Source organism: Pseudonaja textilis, chromosome 3 (assembly GCF_049901715.1).
Source record: "Pseudonaja textilis isolate UNSWEBS1 chromosome 3, rPseTex1.2, whole genome shotgun sequence".
NCBI classification, from domain to species: Eukaryota; Metazoa; Chordata; class Lepidosauria; order Squamata; family Elapidae; genus Pseudonaja; species Pseudonaja textilis.
Window position 1 is genome coordinate 24,117,702 of NC_141992.1, and position 21,677 is coordinate 24,139,378.

Below are 21,677 nucleotides of genomic sequence, written 5' to 3' on the forward strand. Positions count from 1 at the left end.
AAAAAAATAATCATCAGTCAATTGCAAAAGGCAGTTTTACTTGGAACAGCTTACAATCTGTGATAATACTTTTTGATATTATTAAACAACAAGATCTGCTTGTGTCAGGTCCTTGGGAAGGACTTGATGGGTAGTCAAAAATGCCAAATTTAGTCTAAACATCTAGCTGATTGTTCAACCAACCATAATAATAATAGAAATTTTGAGACAAAGGCAAAGAAATCTACTTAACGGGGAAAAACATACACAGCTGTAAGATGAGTTTCCCTGGCTTAGTAACAGTATTTATAAAAAGATCTTGGAACAGTAACTAATTGCAAACTTTATGCGTCAGCGGTGTGAAAAAAAGGCAAAGGCAGTGCCAGCCTGCAACACCAGAAGAATGTTTTTAAAATCATAGGAGAAGTGTAAATTCCAGTGTATACTTTTATTGTCAGTTCAGATCTCAAGCATTGCATCCATGTTTAAGTTTCAGAGAAACTGAGGAGGTTTGAGGATGAGCAATGAGGCTGATAAGGGACTTAAACCTCCTATGAGATAGATGAAAAAGTGGAGATATGATAGCCCTCTTCAAATACCTGAAAGAACATCTCAGAGAAGGTCAAGTTATGTATCATCTCGGTTTACCAAAGTATAATGGATTTCAAAAGTTTCAAAAGGTTAGATTGTGTTTGAATGTCAGAAAAATCTTCCTAACAAAAACACTTTCACAATGTAGCCTATTATTCCTAGGTGGGATCCCCTCCAACCTAATCAGGCATTTGTCTATCAGAGATACTTCTTTCACTAGGAGGCTGGGGATGATTACTTCAATGCCCCCCTCCCAGTTCCAGGTTTCTTCTATTATTCTAATTATTTAGTTTATCATTATTCACATTTTCTAATGCTGTATTCTATTTAATCCGAGTAATAGTAATGAATGAGAACCTGCCATTCCATGAAGTGCTGTCAATTTTTTGAAGAAACATGTTGCTGGCATCTAAATATCACATATACATGTAAAATTAAAAACAACCCAGAAGAATGTAAATGAAGATTAAAATGAACTAAAATAAGTTGATATTTATCAGCTTAAGAAATTCAGATGCTTCCTGCTGGAGCCCATCAAGCACTGTCTAGTCCACAACTCTATTTATGGCTGGTAAATATTTCAAAAAAGCTCTCAAAGAGATAATAGGTTTTTTTCCCATTAGTTTCATAGCTATACTTTTGGGGCGACCAAGAAGTCCATTTATCTATCATGAACAATAGCTACTAAGGCTCTGGTCCTTGGCTAAGACCTTTCAAAGCAGAAAATTTCCATAATTTAACTAGGTGCTAGAAATAGTTTTGTTCATTTGAATTTCATGCAAGCCATGTTATGGTACACAAGTATTGCCAAAAGAAACTGAATGAGATTCCACTTGGAAAATGTACCTCAATCTTACTTTGACACAGAGCAATATTTCTCAACCTTGGCAACTTTAAAATGTGTGGGAATTCTGGCTTGTGAATTCTCAGAGTTGAAGTTCACACATCTTAAAGTTGCCAAGATTGAAAAACACTGGAGTACAGGAATACAGAAATAGGATGAAATGAATTCTAAAATAAAATAATGGGATTAGACCCAATACATTTATCTTTCTCCCGTTAAATATGCATGAAACATCTCTATTCAATATATAATTACAAGTAATCTTAAGGTCAGTACTTCATGACAACTGTCACCTCTCAATAACGGAAAATATAAGGAGGAAAGTACTTAATTAGTCTCTTTCCTTTATCCTTAATTATATCCTAAATTGATAGTTCTCTGTATAAATTAACAACTAATTTTATATGCCTGAATTAATTTTAGCTTTCTAGTAAATTAGCCCCTTAAGCAGCCCATCGTTTCAAAAACATTTGATAAACATGTTTTGTTATCTATACCTTGATATTTTGGATTAAAATAGTCAATGCTACTTATTAATTGCATTCAGTGGGGTTTATCTAATACTATCGCAGGCAGGTTGCTATGACTGCTTAATACAAATAGAAGAGTGAAGTACTGATAGTATGCTTAAATGGTTGCCTTTTATTTCATTTTCTTTTGCTTCTGCAGATGTTTCTATTGGTTTTTGTGCCATATTACAAGGATATATTAAAATTTCTTAGGAATATTATGGTTATGTTTCTCAATGAAGCATTGAGAAACCACATTTTACTGACCCAAATACTGTTAATATATCATCAGTTTTTGGCCTTATCAAAATCAAGAGGGTCTGCAATGAATAGGAATCAGAATGTGAATATATAATTAGTAACACATATCGTGTATATACATAGCAGCATTGAATGTGGTTCTTAGAAAAAAATTCCATGAATGTCTGAAACCCTCAACTCCTATAATTCCTAGTTAGCATCTGTCCTAGGAATTTTGAGTCTTGACATTTCAAGAAGGTACTAGATGTTAAAGACTTTTTCTAGAATGTAATCATTTAGTTATTTCTTTTAATTCAATTTGGACATTACCCAGCTCCAACTGACTCCGGCCAGTTCACAAATAATACATTAAAAGCTAATGCAAACCAAACTCATGATGACATCTAGACACAATATACAAACAAAAAAACAAAAATAACAAGCTTACCAAGGGCCACAATTGTCTCATTCTCAAAGTCTGGGAATAGAGCCAGATCTTCAAGATCATGATCAAGATCAAGCCATGCAGATTTTCACAAGAGGGTCTCTTTTTAAAGAGCAGGAACCGTGAAGAGGAAAGGAATGCCTCCTGGGTCCCAATAGACTTGGAGTGTGCCAACTTTACCATCACAAGGAAGGAACCATGGGAGATGGGACCCCCTCAAGTAATCTGGCCCTATGCCTTGTAGGGCTTTATAGGTAATACCCAGAAATTTGAATTATATATAGAAGCATACTGGCAACCAGTGCAGCTCATGGACAGAGATGTCATATGGGCATACCAAGATATGCCATCACCGCCTGTACTGTTGCATCCTGGAACAGTTGAAGCTTCTGTTGGGTTTTCAAGAACGCTTACAGTACATTATAGCAGTCAAACTTTCAGATGACTAGAGCATGAATGACTACTGAAGGGCTTCTTGGCCTAGGAAAGGGTGCACTGGTGTACCCAACAGATACATTAAAAGCTGCTTCCTGCTCTTCAAGCAAAATCTGTGAGTCTAAGACAAGGGTGTCAAACTGGGGGCCCGTGGGCTGGATGTATCATGTGTAGGCCATGTCCACCCCAGCTCCGTGAATCGGAAAAATGCTGTGAAACATCATGTAATGGCAACATGATGCCATGAGTTTGACACCCATGGTCTAAGAGGACCCCCAGATTGCACCCCATTATGAGTGGAGGAGGGTCACTTGATCCAAAAGTATGGATGGAAAGTCCTCAGAACTGGTGGGCCCAATATCAACAGCCACTCGGTTTTGGTAGGATTTAGTTGGAGATGGTTCCTCCTCCAAGCCTGCAGGGTTTCTATGAACTGGGACTCAACAGTCCTATTTGGAACAAAACCAAAATCAGTTCGTTAAAATTACAAGGAAGCATATTTAGGATCATCATCAGGAGGAACTTCCTAAATGTATGAGTTGTAAGCCCATGGAATTGGCTGCCATATTAAGTGCTAGTTTTTTCTCAGTAGACATCTTCAAACAAACTAGATAGTAACTTATTAGAGATGTTCTAGTGGATTCTGAATAGAGAGTTAATTACATGAGGTTTAAAATCCCTCTGAAGTCCAAACTATATTTATTATTTTATTATATTGATTGGATTGTACACTGCTCAGAGCCTTCCTAGGAGGGATATTGGGCAAGACATTTTACACACATACACACACACACACACACACACACACACACAGAGAGAGAGAGAGAGAGAGAGAGAGAGAGAGACAGACAGACAGACAGACAGACAGACAGACAGACAGACAGACAGACAGACATAATTGTATGAATCTGTGATGCTATCACTCTTATTCTTCTATCTTTATTTATCCAAATTCTCCTGGACCAGGATTCTAACTAATGATTGCTGTTTCATGGACCAAGGATTTTTCAATTTTCTAAAATGGTTAGCTATTCAAGCATTTATTCAACATTTTACCTGTCTAATCATTTTCAAAGTGAAACTGGTTTCATAATAGAAACGAAGGACATCAAATCAGAGCAGCCCTACTATAAAAGAAAAGTCTTAGATTTAGTTGGCACAGTGATTGACTATTCAATTTCAGTTTCCACTAGCAGGTTTTGCTAAATTTTATTTGGAAGGAAAAATGTCATGCGAAAGAACCCTTCCATAAGAGGGTTCAGCACTCCAATGCTCCAACACTTACATGATCCTTAGACAATTCAATTCTCTAGGCTTAATTCTCAGAAAGCAAAACTTCCTATTGTGATTTTAGATGTTAAGTCTCTCATATCATAAATCTGGCATCGTGTGATATAGAGGTTGCTAAACTTCTCCTTCTCTGCCTGGCTTGAGAGTTAGCCAAGTGAGTACTTCATAATAACCCAAACTTTTTGGGGTGGTGGTAGTGAAATTTTTACCAGATTAGAATGACAAAAAGCTAATTGTGCCCTTTTTCTAAACCCCTTGCAACCAATAGAATTTTGAATGCTCAATACTGCAGTCACTGTATAAGTAACACTTTGCTCAGATAATATGTGCAGAGGCATTTATTTCATCTCATTACCTTTAGTCCAAATCCTCATAATTGGCTTGCATTCAGAATGTCTTGAAAGCTCTGAGAAATAAACAGCATTGAAAAGCAGCTTCTGGAAAGGAGTGGGTAGAGTGACACTGAACCCTAAAGCATTTTAAACAGCCCATTTAACTTTCTATATTATATGGCAATAAATCCTGTTGCACAATAACAGGATTTTCACTCTTGGACATTTGAAATCAGGATACACAAAAATATGGCAACCTTTTGCCATGGAATCTTTAAGCAGAATTTAAGGTAGCTGGATTTTGTTCTGAGTGTACAGATAAATAAACCCACAGTTCCTAAATCTGTTTAGGAACATTTTGGGACAAGTGAAATGGAATGCTTTAATATTAATGGTAGAATACATCCTCTATATACAAAATACTGTATTCCAAACTCAGTTCTCAGGATCTCCAATGAAAGATTATCAGTTCATGCCATTGACAAAGACCAACTATTTTAGATTTCAAACCAGGGTCACATTCCTTCAGCAATAATTTGCTGACTATTTCTTGTCAGTCAGTGGTGGGATTCAAATTTTTTCACTACCGGTTCTGTGGACGTGGCTGGTGGGTGTGGCAGGGGAAGGATACTGTAAAATCTCCAGTCAGAGGTGGTATTTGCCAGTTCTCCAAACTACTCAAAATTTCCGCTACCGGTTCTCCAGAACTGGTCAGAACCTGCTGAATACCATTCTGTTGTCAGTGATGGACATGACTAAACCTAGTGTTTGGATCAGAGCCAAACTAAATAAAGTCACCTATTGTCTGACTCAGTGAGAGCCTTTCTCTCTCTCTCTTTCTTAAAGGGAGAAGGCAGGAATTTCAGAAAAGTTCAGTGGATGGCCACAAGTGTGTAATCAAAGCCTGCTTCCTCTATAACAGGGGTATCAAACTCGATTTCATTGAGGGCTGCATCAGGGTTGTGTTTGACCTCAGGGGGCCAGGATGGGCATGGGCAGCTCAACGTCACTCATCTCAGGGGCACCTGTGGTGTCCTGAATGCTCTGCCAGCAAAAACGGGTTCCCGAGCTCCGTTTTCAGCTACCACAGCCTCCTGCAACCCTCTGCCAGTGAAAACGGAGCTACCTGTGTGGCTCTCACGAGCTCTGTTTTCATTGGTAGAAGCACCATGGGCTAGTCCTTCTCTGTTTACAGGGTGGCCCTGTGGGGCAGAACTAAATACCTTGTGGGCTGGATCCAGCCCCCGAGCCTTGAGTTTGACACCCTTGCTTTATAACATCTCTCTATACTTCAGTATGGGAACTGTAATTTCAATGACATTTGAGAAGATTCAACTTCCTTAAGGTAACGATTAAGATTCAGTGGCACTGAGGAAATTTCAGAAGTTTCAGGTTGCCCTCTCTGTCTTCACACTCTGTCTTTACCTCCTAATCTGGATTAGTTCCCACTGCCATCATCTCTGCACAGAACTGCAGGTTCCAGAACTACTTTGGAAAAGGCATTATTTATCAGCCCAGATTAAGTCAGTCACACTGTTTATTTTCCAGCATTCAGACACCTGGAAGGAAAAATATGCCAAGTGTTCACGACATATCAGCTGCTATAGTATAATAGCTAGAATGTAAGAAAGGAAGCCAGAATTGATATATAATTTCTCAGAAAGAAACTGAAGGGCCTATTGGAAAATATGAAATTATTTTATCTCAGAAAGAATTAGTGTGGATTAAGTAGCAGTTGTTATGGATATACTTGTGGTTTAGGATTGCTTGATTCTTGTGGACAAATTGCAATTTATATCGCCTAAGAATACAGGCTGGTTTTTCAGATTAAATGATCTCCAGATAGAGGCATACTGAACTCTTGCTGTTTCTGGCTAATTAATGAGTGAGATCTTTGAACAGTACTTTGAATCTAAATATGCTTTTCATCCTAATTTCTATTCAAGTGATTGGAGAGATAGTAATCAGAAGGATAATTTTGTAGCTCGTACCTCCAATGATATGTGGATTATTTATGTGAATTGGTATAATGAAATTCAATAATGTTAGTCTTGAGAGTTGGAAAAACAAACCCATAAGATCTTTCCCCCAACTTTTCAATTCTAGATTCTAAAAAATTCTGTGATGAGGAAAGCTGTGTATGTCAAAAGATACTACTGAATTACAAGTATTAGCCTTCCTCATCAGTGGCCAGATCAACCTAGAATGGCTGGCCTTTAACATCTTGTTAGACCTTTACCCTATTGAGTAATGTTATCCTTTATTTAGAAAAAGAAACATAATTCCAGCATAATATTTGTTATTTTCATCTCCAATCCCTGTCCTGCTTCTGGTACCAGTCACTAGCAAGTGACATGCCCGTTTCACAGATCGTGTGATCAGCAATTTGGGTCCTACAATAGGAATGGGGTGAGTCTCACTTCAGGAATCTGATTGCCTTATCTAGGCTGCTTTGTCTGGATTTATTCCCATGCCCATTTTGGTATTTCCCAAGTTAAAATAATATGAAATAAACAAATATGCAGGAAGTAATCATCACAGAAACAATCCCCAGGAGGAAGATAAGTAGTCACTAGGCAAGAAAGTCACTTTTTAGAGTAGGCAATGGGTGGGAGATGATGGGAAAGAGTTGCATTCAAAGCAAATGGCTAATAACCATCAACCTTCATTTTCTGGATACAGCAATGAGGAAAAGTGAAGCTGCTACATCTTTAGAGAAAGAGATTTCAAAATAAGTGAAAGCGAATTATTACAATCATGTCTGTTTTTTTCCCAATTAAAAGAGCTGAGATCTGTTTTTTTTCTCTTATCTACTTTGTTGGAAGCTGAAAGAAAGCTAAAATGATCTGCCCAAGGCATCTACTATACGAGCTTCATGTTTTCAGAGATCTCTTTAAGATATTTTAAAGAGTTATATTGTTAAATGTAAAGAGTTACATTTGTTGTACAATTGCATCTTGTGTCAGGTTAATGGAGACAAGCAGAAAGTCAGAGTCGCCTGTCTCCTGTATGGCTTCTCCCCAGTTCTTGATCCTGGCAGCTCCTTATGTTACTGAGCATTCTGGGAGATGAAATGTGTGTCGCAAGACTATGTGCTGCAGATCCGGAAGTGAGCCTAAAAAGGAGGTGGAACTGGTTTTGTTCTCTGCCAGAAAACGGACAACACTCCGTTTTCTCTTAGAGATTGCCAAGAAGCAGAAGGCTCCAGTAGGGCTCACGCACGATCTCTCCTTCAGCTCACGCAGATTATCTGTAATACACAGAATGACTTCTGTCTTCAGTAACAGCTCCTAAGGAATAAACTCTGGAAAAGCCTTATTCCCCTTGAAATTTCTCATCCCTCTGGTGGCTCTCCTTGCTGCTTCCAGACTGGCATGATTATTGCACTGACCAGCAGAGCTAATGGCTTCCGGTTCTCTTATTGGACACAGGCATTTGAAGCATGAGCATTGCAGCTTGGAGGGGGGCAGTGTCCCCTTAGATGACCCACCTTACTCTACCTTCCTGATCTTTGGTCCTTCCTTTTGCCTTAATCTGGAAGCCACATAGCATTATGGTTTACGACAATTGAACACAGGGTACTGCTGCCTATTCTCATAGCTGCTGGGCTTTTCCTCTCAAACTCTATGGAAAATGTCCGGCCTAAAAGAAACGTGAGTGCGGTTTTGGTAGGATACTGGTCTCTTTAATATGTCAGTCAGAGCGAAGCAAGAATGATTCATCAGGGTTTGTAGTTTTTGGCAGTGAGAACTATTGTGAGCATTCAAACAATTAGTCTGGGTGTTATGGAAGAAAAACAAGGGCTTGGGGAAGAGCTCTGGTCTGTGAATGATTACAGTGCAGGCAGCCCAAGAAGCAATTGCTCTTGATAGATTATTTTTCATTATTATTGTTATTTATAATTATTATTTTTTTCAGAGTAAAAACAAATCAAAACTGAAAAGGAAAGAAATATGCAAGAAACAAAAAAAAGAAAAGAAACAAAAGTTAAGGAGTATAATAATAACATCCCGCCTTCTTTTCAACCGATAGTTACAGTGTTATGGTCTCTCCTCCGTCTTACATATTATACAAATGCTTTCAGCCTCTCATTTAATCTGCATCTTTCTTAATTTTCAGACCCATAAATCATCATGTAATTTCTTTCCGCTTTCAGCAAAAAGTCCTTGTAAAGTTTTGGGTTTTTCCGAAAAGTTTTTGCTGTTTTTTTTCTTGCTAGATTCTTCCTGAGATGATTCTGTGCACAGATCTTCAGGACTCTATTTCCACCAGTCCTTGAGTCAGCGGAAAAGTATGTCAATATAAGTTGTGCTGCCTATCTATAGGACAAGCTCTATCCTGCCTCATAAATAAAGCTGGCAAGTAATGCTGCCTTTACAGTTTTAATGTGGAACAATTTATTGACAGGATCACTGGATTTCCCCCCAGCTTTATTTCCCTTTCAATGAGTCCTGGCAATCCTCAACTTACAATAGTTTAGTAGCTTTCGAAATTACAGTGGCACTGAAAAAAGTGACCTATGACCATTTTTCACACTTCTGACCTTTGCAGCAATCCTGTGATCACGTGATCAGTTTGGACTCTTGACAACTGATTCATGTGTATGACTGTTGTAGTGTCACAAGTTTCCCCCTTTATGACCTTCTGACAAGCAAAGTCAATGGGGAAACCCAGATTCGCTTATCATGTTACTAACTTAACAATTGCAGTGATTCACTTCTTGTGACGAGAAAGGTTGTAAAATGGAGCAAAATTCACTTATCTATCTTGCTCAGCAGCAGAAATTTTGGGCTCAGTTGTGGTCGAGAACTACGTGCATCCTCTGCTAGGAGGAAAAATGACTGTTTGCTTTCCTTAACACAGGGTAGGACAGGCTTGAGTGAGTACAACTATGCACCTGAGATACAAGGTTTAGCACACGTTCAAGTTGCCTGAATGAGAAGCCAGAGGTGTGGAGGAACTGTACACCTGTGAGTTGTTGCACAGGCTGTTTTTGGTCATGGGTCATGTGCTCTTTTTGAAAGAGCAGTAAATCTGCGTCCAGAACAATAACCCAGATAGTTGCTATTTCCATGTTTAAAACTGGAAGAGCTTCCTTCTCGCTTTCTTATTCCCCCTCCTTTACTGGACACCATCGTAGTAAGTCTCTTGAAGAAATTTATCAAAGGGAGTAAAGTTCCTGATCTCCAAAGCACAAGTTCCTGCTCTCCAAAGCACACTCAGAAATATAGGTGTATGTGTGCATATCCACAAAGCAGGAAGAGGATAGATGGAGACTGTAGATAAAAAGAAGAGAGAAATAAAAAACACTGAATAAGAAACGGGGCGGGGGAATGTAGACAGTTTAAGAAGAAGATTATATGTTGACTAATAGAAGTTACTGAGAACTTATCTGCAGAAACTGAGCAAGAGACATATACACGAGTTACACGTTCAAGGAGTAGTACTCCAGCAAAGACTAGTGCAGACTTTTTTTTAACACAGGTCTACTTCTTTTTAAAAAAACAAATGAACAGGAAAAATCCTGTTAAAAGGAGCATCAATAACTCCCAACAAAGTCCTTTAGAAAGTGCCAGTCAGGCATTATGCTGGCAATTGATTCTGTGGAAACAAAGTCTTTTGTCCTACATTCCAAGCAAAAGAGTTTGGAAGCCGAAAGTCACCACACAGCATTCTACATCATATTTCTGGCCAAAATGGAGTCAGGAGAAAAGGGAAAATACTATTTTTAAATTGGAATGACTAAAGAGTAGCGTAAGCTCCTCTTTAGTGAGATGTGAGATGAAGGTGAGATGAAGGCAGAATCAAGAGGACACGTCCTTAATGAAACTAGTTGGAAGGGCATCTTCATGCAGCAGTTAAGATGAGCCGATGATGAGGCCTCATTTTAGAGGCTATAGGAAAAAGAAGCTCTTGTTAAAAGAGCTGAACGGTGCTCCCCACCCCCACCCCCAAATCCTCTCAAGCAGCGTGGGTGGTGAAAGAATGCACACTATATCTTTGTTGCCTCTGCAGATCCGAGCTCTGGTGAGAAGGAATGAAGGAGCTGTGATCTGGCAAAACCAAACCAAATGCACCCAAATCTAGATAATCTAGCAAGAAAACATCAATCTAATAATATGTCAATTTAATCCATATCCATTGCTTTTGCCAGGTAAAGGTAACAAACCAGATGACTCGATTTTTAAAAAAAAGAAAATGCAGTGTAGGGAATCGGCAGTCCATCTCTTTGGATGATGAAAGTGTTTAAATGAAATCGGTCTAAATCTCTCAGCAGATCTCTATAACATGCACATCTCCATCTGCAAAACACACACCACTCAACACACATATTTACAAATATGACATCTTTTATGGGGAACAGTGCTAGTTCAGGATCCAGGGTAGGTACTCATTGACGCAGTTAGTAAATTACAACTGTAGATGGAATTGCCTTTCTCCTCTTGTAGCTAACATTATGTTTTACCAATTTTCTGCTTGTTAAAGCAAATAATTTTATTTATATTATACATATTAAATATATAAATATATTTAATATGTATAATATAAATAATATTCTTTGCTTTAAATATATTTATATATTTAATATTATATATTATATTAAAAAGGAAAGTAAGCAAGCTTGGGTATTTAGATTACAGACAGGAGAATTTGAAGAAATTTGTCCTCTTCCATGCCCATCTGTCAAAAGAGACTAATTCAAACACTGCCAAAGAGTGAGTCAAGCGTATAGTTCTTATATCAGTGGTGCATTTTTTTTCCCTTTTATCTACTCTCATGTATGTGAGTAGATATCTAAATGCTGGGGGCTTCGCCAAAAATAACATCAGCATCTTCTCTGACTGGCTAGAAAAGATCTTCCCTGGAAATACTATCATATTAATAAATGAAGATTCTAGTTTAACCTTTTCCTTGATATATTGATTTTGATCAAGGAATTTTGGAAATGGAAGAATACACAGATTTAGATTTTTTTTCACCTGCATTTTAAAATGCAATAATTTGAGACCAGTTAATTTTTCACTAATGTAGAAAGCTGGAGTATAAATCAACTAAGTAAGTACTGCAAATAAGAATAGATTTTTAAATACAGGGTGTCATCCACTACATGATGAAGACAATCAGTTGAATGAAAAGCAAAATAGCTTTAGTTTCTTTTTGAATAAAGGTATTAAATATATATGCAGTATTTCTGTAATGCTAGAGTAGCATTGGGCATAAGAAAAACATGATTCTTACTTTCATTCGGCTATCTTCATTAATAGGTAGAGCAGAGGATGCTACTGATGAATAAAGCATGAAGGTTGATAGATGGCAGAGGAAGAGCAAATACAGTTAATCTCAGTTGGCCAGAAATAACATGTTAAGTAATGAGCAAGCAAAATGTTGGAGGAGAGAATGGAGGAAGCTTTTTAAATATATGGTTGCCAAGGTACTGGTATTCTCTTGATATTAGCATTCAGATAGCTAACCTAAATGTAGACTTAATGCCTAACATATACTTGCTTATTATGAATTGATAGCAACTGTCATTGAGCTCGCAAATCCTTGGTTGGATAATAGGCAATGGGCAGCTATTTCTTTATTTTAGACCTCTGTTATGCTGTATAATTCATTATTTGCCTATTAAAATGGAACAGTGTGAAAGCAAAGGGCACTTCAAGTGGGACCTAGCATTGCTGGAATACAAATCAAAAAGTATATTTAAACTAGGTATTATGCATATCATATGAAAAATTAAATTATAAGTTACACATGTATGAATATTTAATAGAAATAAACTGCACACACACATACAATTATAGGAAAAAACTATAACTGATTTCTTATGTGGTATCAAGTCATTGTCAACTCTTAACAATGACACAGACTAAACCTTCTCCAGGATTGTCAGTTTTCAGAATGGCTCTTCTGTCTTCCAATAACACTTCCATTACCGCTGTGATCATGACTATGCATCTTGCTGTTTGTTGGTCATCCTCTTTTTCTCTCTTCTTTCCCCTTTCATCTTCTCAGCATTATAACTTCTAAAGAGAGCTAAATCTTTGCATAATTAAGAACTTTTAAAATATGTTACAGTCCAGATTTTATATCCACCCACTTCTTAATCTACATCTGTTTTCTATTTGTGCATCTATTAATCCAACTACTATAATGGTTCCTTTTGTGGAAATTTAGTTAAATGTATAATTAGATTTGTGGTTAAAATATTACTACACAAATGTGTATTAAATAAATTGTGTATTATCTGGTGTCCATTTCTATAATTTCTCCTTGTAAGTAGATGCCATTAAAAAAAAACCTTTTGGTCTAATGATGCATTTTATATTCCTGGAATATAAAAAGATGGAAAAAAGAGAATGAAATATAAATTACATCATAACAAATTATATTTTGGTACTGTTTTGGTTGTATATACATTCAGCGATTCCATTTTTTATTAGTAGTTTGATACTTTGTTACAGAATATCTAAGATCACCTAACCTGGTGAGAATCCCAGTGAAGAAATATACTGAGTTCCCGTCATTTAAAAACAGTGGCAACAAAATTATTTTTCTCTCCAGAGATATCTTCTGAAAGAGGTCAACAGCATCAACATTGGCAGGAGTGACAGAGTCCCTTCGGCGACAGACAGAAATCCATGGTTGTGCACGGTTTCGGTCTGGGCTCGCTGCTGGAGCACCCCTAGCCGGCTGGTTTCGGGGCTAAGCCACCCCGTAGATGTGGTGAAGAGGGGGGAGACTGCCAGCAGGGTTGAGGAGAGCCGCATCTCTCCTCCTCAGCTGGCCATTACTCCCTTTCCCGAAGGCAGTTACAGTGGTGGTCAGAAATGGCCACCTCAAAGAAGAACTCAACCGGAAAAGAATGTGCAGGAGGAAGATAAGAAGTGAAAGTTTTGGCTGACCAGGTTAAATTGCAAAAGCAACAACTAAGGTACCTGGAATTTAAACTTACAAAAAAAATAACATCATTCCCAAAGAAGAGTCTGAAGCAGCGAAGGTAAGGGAAAAGGGAAAGGTTTGGGGTTTTTTTTCTTCTCTCCCTTTCCCTATACTGACAACTAAGAGACTTAAATAAGAAATCAGAAAAATCCACTTTGACATCAACAGGCAATTAAGCTGAAAATAAAACAAAATGTCAAAGGCATAATAAAGATTTCTGGACACTAAATTTTTTTTCATAAGCAGGAAAACAGAGAAAAAGAATAAAAGGGCAGGATCTGGAAAGAGGGAGGAGACTGCCTGGAATTAAAAGGAATCTGCAGTAAAACTTCAACAAGACTTCTAAAAGATACATTTTAACTGAAACTTTGTAACTAAACAGTAGAACCCCAGGAGGAGAAAGTGAAAAAAAAGAGCAAAAAGAAACAGCTTGCATGTATTTGGATTACTTGGTGATCTTTGAATTCTTGGTTATTGCATTTGAATTAAAATTAATCGGATGGTTGTTTAAAAATTTATACAATGGCACTACTTCTGGATGAATTGAAAATGGAACTTAAAAAGTACAAAGAAGATGCACAAGAAGGGAGGGGTTCTTTTGGCTTCGTTTTTCAATTCTTAGAAATGGAGATTTGGAACTATGAGAAACAACAAGAAATGTCTGCAAAACAAGAAGACTGGGACAAAGAAGAAGCCATCTTTAATGAACAAGTAATTCTATGTGGGGAAGAAAAAGAAAAGGTGGGAAAGAGAATGGAGAATTTAAGACTTAAAAAAACAACCAAAGAAAAGAAAAATAATTCGAAAAATAAGTATAATACTGGAAGAGGGGAATACAGAAGAGAGAAATAGAGGTAGAGAGACAAGGGGGTAAAAAGGGGAGAGAGAAGAAGAGAGGGAAGAAGGAAAGGAAAGGAAGTTACTAAGGACCGGAATAAAATATAGAGAAACAGGGCCTATTTAGAGATAATGGGTGAAAATTTAACTGAAAAAGGGATTCTGTAAAGGTACATAAGATTGTATTGTTATATTAATAATAGAAATAACTTTAGAAAATTGGGAACAATGTATGATTAAAATGAGGGATAAAATAGTTAGTGTAATTTAGTGAAATGTTTGTTAATAAAATAAGTGAAATAAAATAAATGAGAAAATTGAATTTGGAAGGGACGGGAATATTTAAATTAGTTAATGTTTTATAAAATATAAGGGAAGGGGGGAATTAATTATGGAAAGCTTATAATTGTTCCCATAGAAGTATGATATTTAATTGAAAAGTAATGTTAAAGAAGTTAAGATTTTAATGAATATTAACATTAATGATAGAATTGAATTGGAATGGAATGTGTTGTTTTAATTACATATATTTATATTTTTTCTTTTTTTTAAGAATATAGTGTGTATTTTAAGAATGTATCAGGCAGAATCCGAATGGAAGTTATGTATTATATTGAATGTTATAACTTTAGGGTATATATTGAAGCCTAAATAAGAGTTAAATGGATAAACTTAAAAGATATAAAGGCATCATACTCCAATCAGTAACTACAGGAGAAACTTTGTTTAATGAGAAAAGGTAATAGATAATTGAAACAGGACAGCCAAAAAATATAAATATAATGATTTGAATTGAGATGAGATAATTAAAATAAAATTGAGAAAATTAAAAGAGGGGAGAAGCTATGCAGAAAATGTAAAACAGTAATAAGATATGGAATAGAACATAAAAATGAACATGAAATTGAATTTGTGTCTGTACGAAGAGATGTAATTCGGGATTACGCTACTTTAAAAAAAGATGTTTTATTTGTATTTTTTTGTGAAAACTCAAATAAAATTTACAAAAAAAAAAAACATTGGCAGGAGTGACCTGTGAAATTCTGCTCTTTTTATTGTGCTACATACACCCATGTAAAAGGCGGAGGCTTTGATGACACGGTTGTACAATACCTATAATTTTGATGGTAGTGATCTCCCTGAGGATATTTCTGTTCTTTCCCCTGCTGAGATAAAAACATGGGAATAATCAGGAACGGATTTTATGTTAAAGGCTGTGAAGTCTTTGCAATTATTGGACCAAAAATGAAGTTTTGGGCTCAGAATACTTTTAATTCAATTTCTTTCCCATCAGAATCTTTTATCATGATGTACACTATGTTTATTCATTTTGTCCACAAAATCAAAATAGATCTCACAAGCTAGAAATCTGCTATCCTCACTTATAATTATAAACATTTTAAAGAACTTAATTTACTGCTGGAATAAATTCATATGAGCTAAGCATTTCATGAATGCCAAATGCTATGTCCAGGTATAATTGTAACATTATAAAGACCATATGAAGTGGAGAAACAGTCCAATTGCACATCACTTGCAATTGTTTCTGAAATTTATTTGTGAATACTAAAAGCATTATTTTGCACACTAATTGCATATCTTTTTCATCTGATTTTTTTCCCAAGGTTCGTCTGGTCATTGCAGAAAAAGGGATACCTTGTGAAGAACGAGATGTGAGCCTGCCCTTGACTGAGCACAAAGAACCTTGGTTTATGCGCCTCAATCTTGGGGAAGAAGTACCTGTCATCATCCATGGAGATAATATAATCAGTGACTACAATCAAATAATTGACTACATGGAGAAAAACTTCACAGGGGGTAAACTTTTAGATACTTTCGTCAACTCTCAAAGAGATGGATACAACTTCCATCACCTTGAATTAGCCTATCTATTGTTGACATATGATCACTATCTTAAATATAGAGGATCCTAGATGTGGAAAAGTGTTCTAGAAACTCAACGTTCTTGTTATCAAGCTCTTAAATCTTCCTACATCTGTATAGTTGTTGTCTTTCCAAAACTGGATTGTTCCTTTTTTGTTTGATTTTCTATTTTCACAATTTCTATTGCCATTTATATAGAATTGTCTCTGGTCAGATTGAAATAGTTGATTTTGCTTAAATTGGATGATTTGTGCCTCATAGCATTCAATTTTCCCTGCTATTGCTGTTATTTGTTTCTTTATGATTTCCAAAGCTTCTTCAGTTTTTCTGGTGCCAACCCAACATTTGTTAATTAGACTTGTCTTGATCCTTACATTTTTCAATTTTTGCTTTTTCATGTTCTTTAAATTACTTACATCTGATCTTAATTTACTTTGGCATCCAGTCTGATCTTCCACTTTGGGATTGAATATGATTTTGCTTTTTCAAATTTTGATATCTAGTTCTTCTGTAACCACCACTGATGTACTGTAGGCAAGCTGATTGGTCTGTTAGATAGATATTATTTTAATACTTGCAACCAGCTTATTCAGTTCCTTCATTATATGTGCCACATCTTTCTTGGGCACTTTCCATGCTGGCAGTCTTTGTCTTTCTAGTGGTAGTTCTGTATTTGCTATAATTTTCTCTTTTTATTCTTGTTTCAGGAGGCAGGAGGGGAAGCCAATTCATAGGTTATTTCAGTATTGGCCTGCAGTGGTTCTGTGCAGGGGTGGGTTTCTACCGGTTCTTTCCACCTCTGTAGAACCAGTAGCTCTGAAGAGCAGCAGACACCGAACCAGTTCTGTATCTGCTGCTGTTTTTGCCCACCTGCCCGCCCGGGCTCTTACCTGACCTTTATTTCTTGCTTTTCAACTTCAGCTGCCGTGTGAGGCAGAGCTGCAGTTTAAAAAGCAAGAAAAAAGTGCTTTTTGAAAGACTGCTTCTCTGCATGCAGCATGCTGATGATGATTTACAGGCACCCGTGCACAGCGTGCAGAGAAGCACATCGTAAATAACTGAACCTTGTAAATCACCAAACCGGTAGTTAACCCTGTCGGATCCCACACCTGGTTCTTTGGTTATTACTTCGAAGTTATCATTTTTTGAAGCTCATAGCGGTTGTTTCTTTTATGTTGTTTCTTTTATGCAATTGTTGATATTTGAGTTGTTCTATTATTCTACTATTGTTTTGCGGTCTTTCATTTTCACAATTTTTCTGAATCTCCCTAAACATTTTGTTTCTGGTAATGAATCTCCTTTGATTTGGTAATCATTATTCAGTGGTATTTGAGTCTGCATAAATTCTTTTCCAATGTTCTAATGTTTGTAATTATCCCCATTTTTGAAGGTGGTTGATCAGGTGGTTGATCTGCAGCTGATAGGAATCCTGCAGGAAATGGATTATCTTGGTCCATTTCAATCAGCTTCCAAGCTTTGGAAACTGAATTTGGTACTGAGACCACTTTAGTTGCGCTTGTTTATGATCTGTGGCAAAGTGATTGTGATTCCATCCTTATGCTCCTTGATCTCTGGATAATTTTCAGTACTACTAACCATAACTGTGATGGTGAACCTATGGCACGCATACCACAAGTGGCACGCAGAGTCATTTGTGCCAGCATGCGAGCTGCAGGCAAATTTACCTCACTGGGCATGTGCACACCTCACAGCTGATTTTTGGCCAGTTTGAGGCCTTTTTCGGCTGTCCCAAAGGCTTGAGGAAGGCTTCTGCAGGCTTTGCAGGCTGAAAACTAGCCCCGTTTCATCACTTCCTGTTTTTCCGAAAATACTGGAAGTGACGAAATGGGGCTAGTTTTCAGCCTGCAGAAGCCTTCCTCAAGCCTTTGGGACAGCCAAAAAAAGGCCTCAATCTGGCCAAAAATCTACTGTGAGATACAGTGCAGGTAAGGGGGCGTGGGGGGTATGCATTGCCTCCTGGATGCTGGCACGCAAATGCAAGTGTGCAAGTGCGTGCACAATTTTTGGCACAGGAGCCCAAAAAGATTAGCCACCACTGGACTATAATATCCTTCTGAGCCAGCTCTGTGGGTTGGGGATTGAAGACACCATTTTATGCTGTTTCTCTTTCTTTATCTAGGGCCAGTTCCAATCAGCATTGTTAGGGAGAGATCATCCTCTAGATCCCTTATTTGTCATGTGCCACAGGATTCTATTTTCTCTCCTTTTCAAAATCTACTTGAAACTGCTGAGTGAAGTAATCTATTGGCTTTGGGTTCGCGATCATCAGTATACTTATGTTGGCAAATTATATCTTTCAACTTGGACTGGCCAAGTGAGACTGTCATGTTTCTGATCCAGAATCTTGAGACTGTGTAGGTTTTGCTGGGAAGAAACCCTTCCAGACTCAAACTTATGAAGACTGAGTAGTTCAGGATATTTGGACCACCCAGATTTGGGAGTAGTCCAACTATGACCTTAGATGAGTAATACTTCATCATTTACAGGTGCTGTGCAATTTGAAATCCTCTGGACTCACAGTGCCTGCAAGTGGCAGTTGTGGCCAAGAAAGGTTTTGCCAAACTTCATTTGGTGCACCAGTTGCACTTTTTCCTAAATCCCTGGTCACCATGGAGTGACTACTAACATTCATTCTACATGGGCTGCCCTTGAATATGACCCAGAAGCTTCAACTGGTCCACAGTGCAGTAGTGCAGGCAGTGATGCGTATGTCTTTGAATGCTCATGTAACACCTCTGCTTTGCAAGTTGCATTGTCTGCCAGTTTGTTTCTGAGTGTGATTCAAGGTGGTGGTGGTCATCTATAAAATTAAGCCCTATATGGCATGGGCCTGGTTACTTGAGGAACTGTTTGTTTCCCATAGCATCTTGCCCAGAGGTCCCCAAACTTGGCAACTTTAATATTTGTGGACTTCAACTCCCAGAATTCCACAGAGCTTTTGAAGTCCATTAGTCTTAAAGTTGCCAAGTTTGGAGACCCCTGATCTTGCCTCTTGGGATCTGGCAATGGTGGTGCTTAAGCAAAGCATCCTTGATCCCTGAGCTAGAAGACTTCCAAGGTCCATTCCTGTTCTGATATGGAATTACAATCAGAATATAGTAAATTCTCCTCTAGGGTACAATTGGAACACATTAATGTACATTTTAAAGCAGTAATATACATTGATCAACTCAAACAATAAATTTCAACAAGCATTTACATTGCCATGGTTCAATATTAGACTATCAGCAGAACTGGAGGAAAAAACTTGTAAAATTCCATAAGCAGAAAGGCTTTGCCCTCGTAATGATGGCAACATTGAAACATAGGCTGTCATATTCTATTATGCTGTAATTTCTTTTGGGACATACACACACTGCGTCCCTATTCCCATGCTTACGGATAGTTAAAAGAATGAGACCTCCCCACCCTCTTATGTCTCTCAGGTCACATGAGCCAATCCTTCATGTCTCCTCTAATTCCATTTCTAGAATGGAGTGAATAATTTTTATGCAAATTTTAATAGCAGATAAGAACCCCAAGATAACCCCTACCATTGTAAAGTTTGTTTTTTTCAGCTTGTAAAACGTATATTGCTGACAGCAAAATGGTGCAAGCATGATGGTAGATCTTTTTATTTTGTACAGTTTATTCTACTCTATATGTTCTGTCTTATACTCTAATTTGCAGAATGTATTTAATCAGTTTTATTCAGTCTGGGTGGCTGATCTGTAATAAAGAATTTGATTTCATATTTATTCCAGATGAAAAGTCAGACTCCAGCTGAACAATTCAAACCACACAGGGAATTTTGGCAGCAAAAAAATGAAAAGAAAACAAAGCTTTTAAACCATGCTGCATATTTATTTCCTGACTATTAACAGATATTAGTAAATAAAAGCCAAAACCTCTATACAATAAGAACTAGATATTCAGAAGAATGATTTTCATTCTTCCATATTATCTTCTCTGGTTTCCAGAATGAACTTTAATTAAAAGATATATGCATCTGTCACCACAATGGGGCAATTTAGGTGAATTATTTTAAAAGGATAGCATAGCTTTAACGAGACCAGAGACATTTCCTACAATGAACTGATTGAGGAATAGCATTTGGGAGATCTGGGATGAGAGCCAGGGAAAAGATTCATTTGGACAAGGGAACATGAGGACTGAAATATAGAATCAAATCTGTAAAGGATAAGTCAGAAACAGTACCTCACATAAATAGTACAGGTAGTCCTTGATTTACGACCACAATTGAGCCCAAATTTTTTGTTGCTAAGTGAAACATTTGTTAAGTGAATTTTGCTCCATTTTATGACCTTTCTTGCCACAGTTGTTAAATAAATCATGGTGTCAACTTGTAAAACATTCCTACACTTGTTTCCAAGTTGGCATAAGAAAGAGGAGAGGAAGAAGATTGGAGAAGCATACAGCAAATGAACTTAGAAGCACATTCCAACTTTATCTTAAAAAAGATTGTAGCTAAGCTACTGAAACTTTTGGGGGCGGGAACTAATTGGAGAACGTGATGGATGACACCTAGCCCATGTATGTGCTTAATTGGAGATATTGATTTATGTCACACCCAGGGGGGAGGGGGAAGCAGGGTCACAGGGGACTATGATTACATATGCCAGAATCGGCTTCATACAGGTCATGCCAATATGTTGCTCCTAATGAATTCTTTTAAATTTTTTGAAGTTTGGCTCAGGGCTCATGATTTAATTAGGGTGATCGCTGGAATCCTGACACACTGCAGTTATTAAATTAGTAGCACAACTGTTAAGTGAATCTAGTTTTCCCATTAACTTTGCTTGTCAGGAGGTCGCAAGAAGGGATCAGATGACCTTGGGACACTGCAACGGTCATAAATGTGGGTCAGTTCTCAAGTGTCTGAATTTTTATCATGTGACCATGGAGATGCTGCAATGGTTGCAAGTGTGAAAAATGGTCATAAGCCACTTTTTTCAGTGCCATTGTAACTTTGAACGGTCACTAAGTGACCTGTTGTAAGTCGAGGACTGCCTGTATAGATTCTGAAAAAAAATATGAATTATAGTCCGAGTAATGCACTATGGATGTGTCTTCATGTAATGCTAATTCAGATTTAATAACACATGCATGAGCCAGGAGTCAGGCTCAAACACATTACTTCTTCCTTTTTTTAATTCAAATTAATATCAGCACATTCTAATGATTCTCTTCAGATGTACTGGTGCAAAGTCTGTCAGATACATCCTATCTTATACTTGGAAAAATGCATTCGTTAAACTGAATTCTACTATTATCTATGCATTTCTCTAAGATATCAAGTTAATTCTGAAATGTATTTCTATTCTCTA

At 37.3% G+C, this 21,677-nt stretch overlaps 1 protein-coding gene across 1 annotated transcript in view; it reads left to right on the forward strand.

Annotated features, from left to right (window-relative positions):
- GDAP1L1 (ganglioside induced differentiation associated protein 1 like 1) overlaps window positions 1-21,677 on the forward strand; it is a 51,274-nt gene that overhangs the window by 7,704 nt on the left and 21,893 nt on the right. The window contains exon 2 of the mRNA XM_026697537.2: window positions 16,071-16,263. Within this exon, the coding sequence (XP_026553322.1) occupies window positions 16,071-16,263 (193 nt within the window). The remainder of the gene's footprint in view (window positions 1-16,070; window positions 16,264-21,677) is intronic.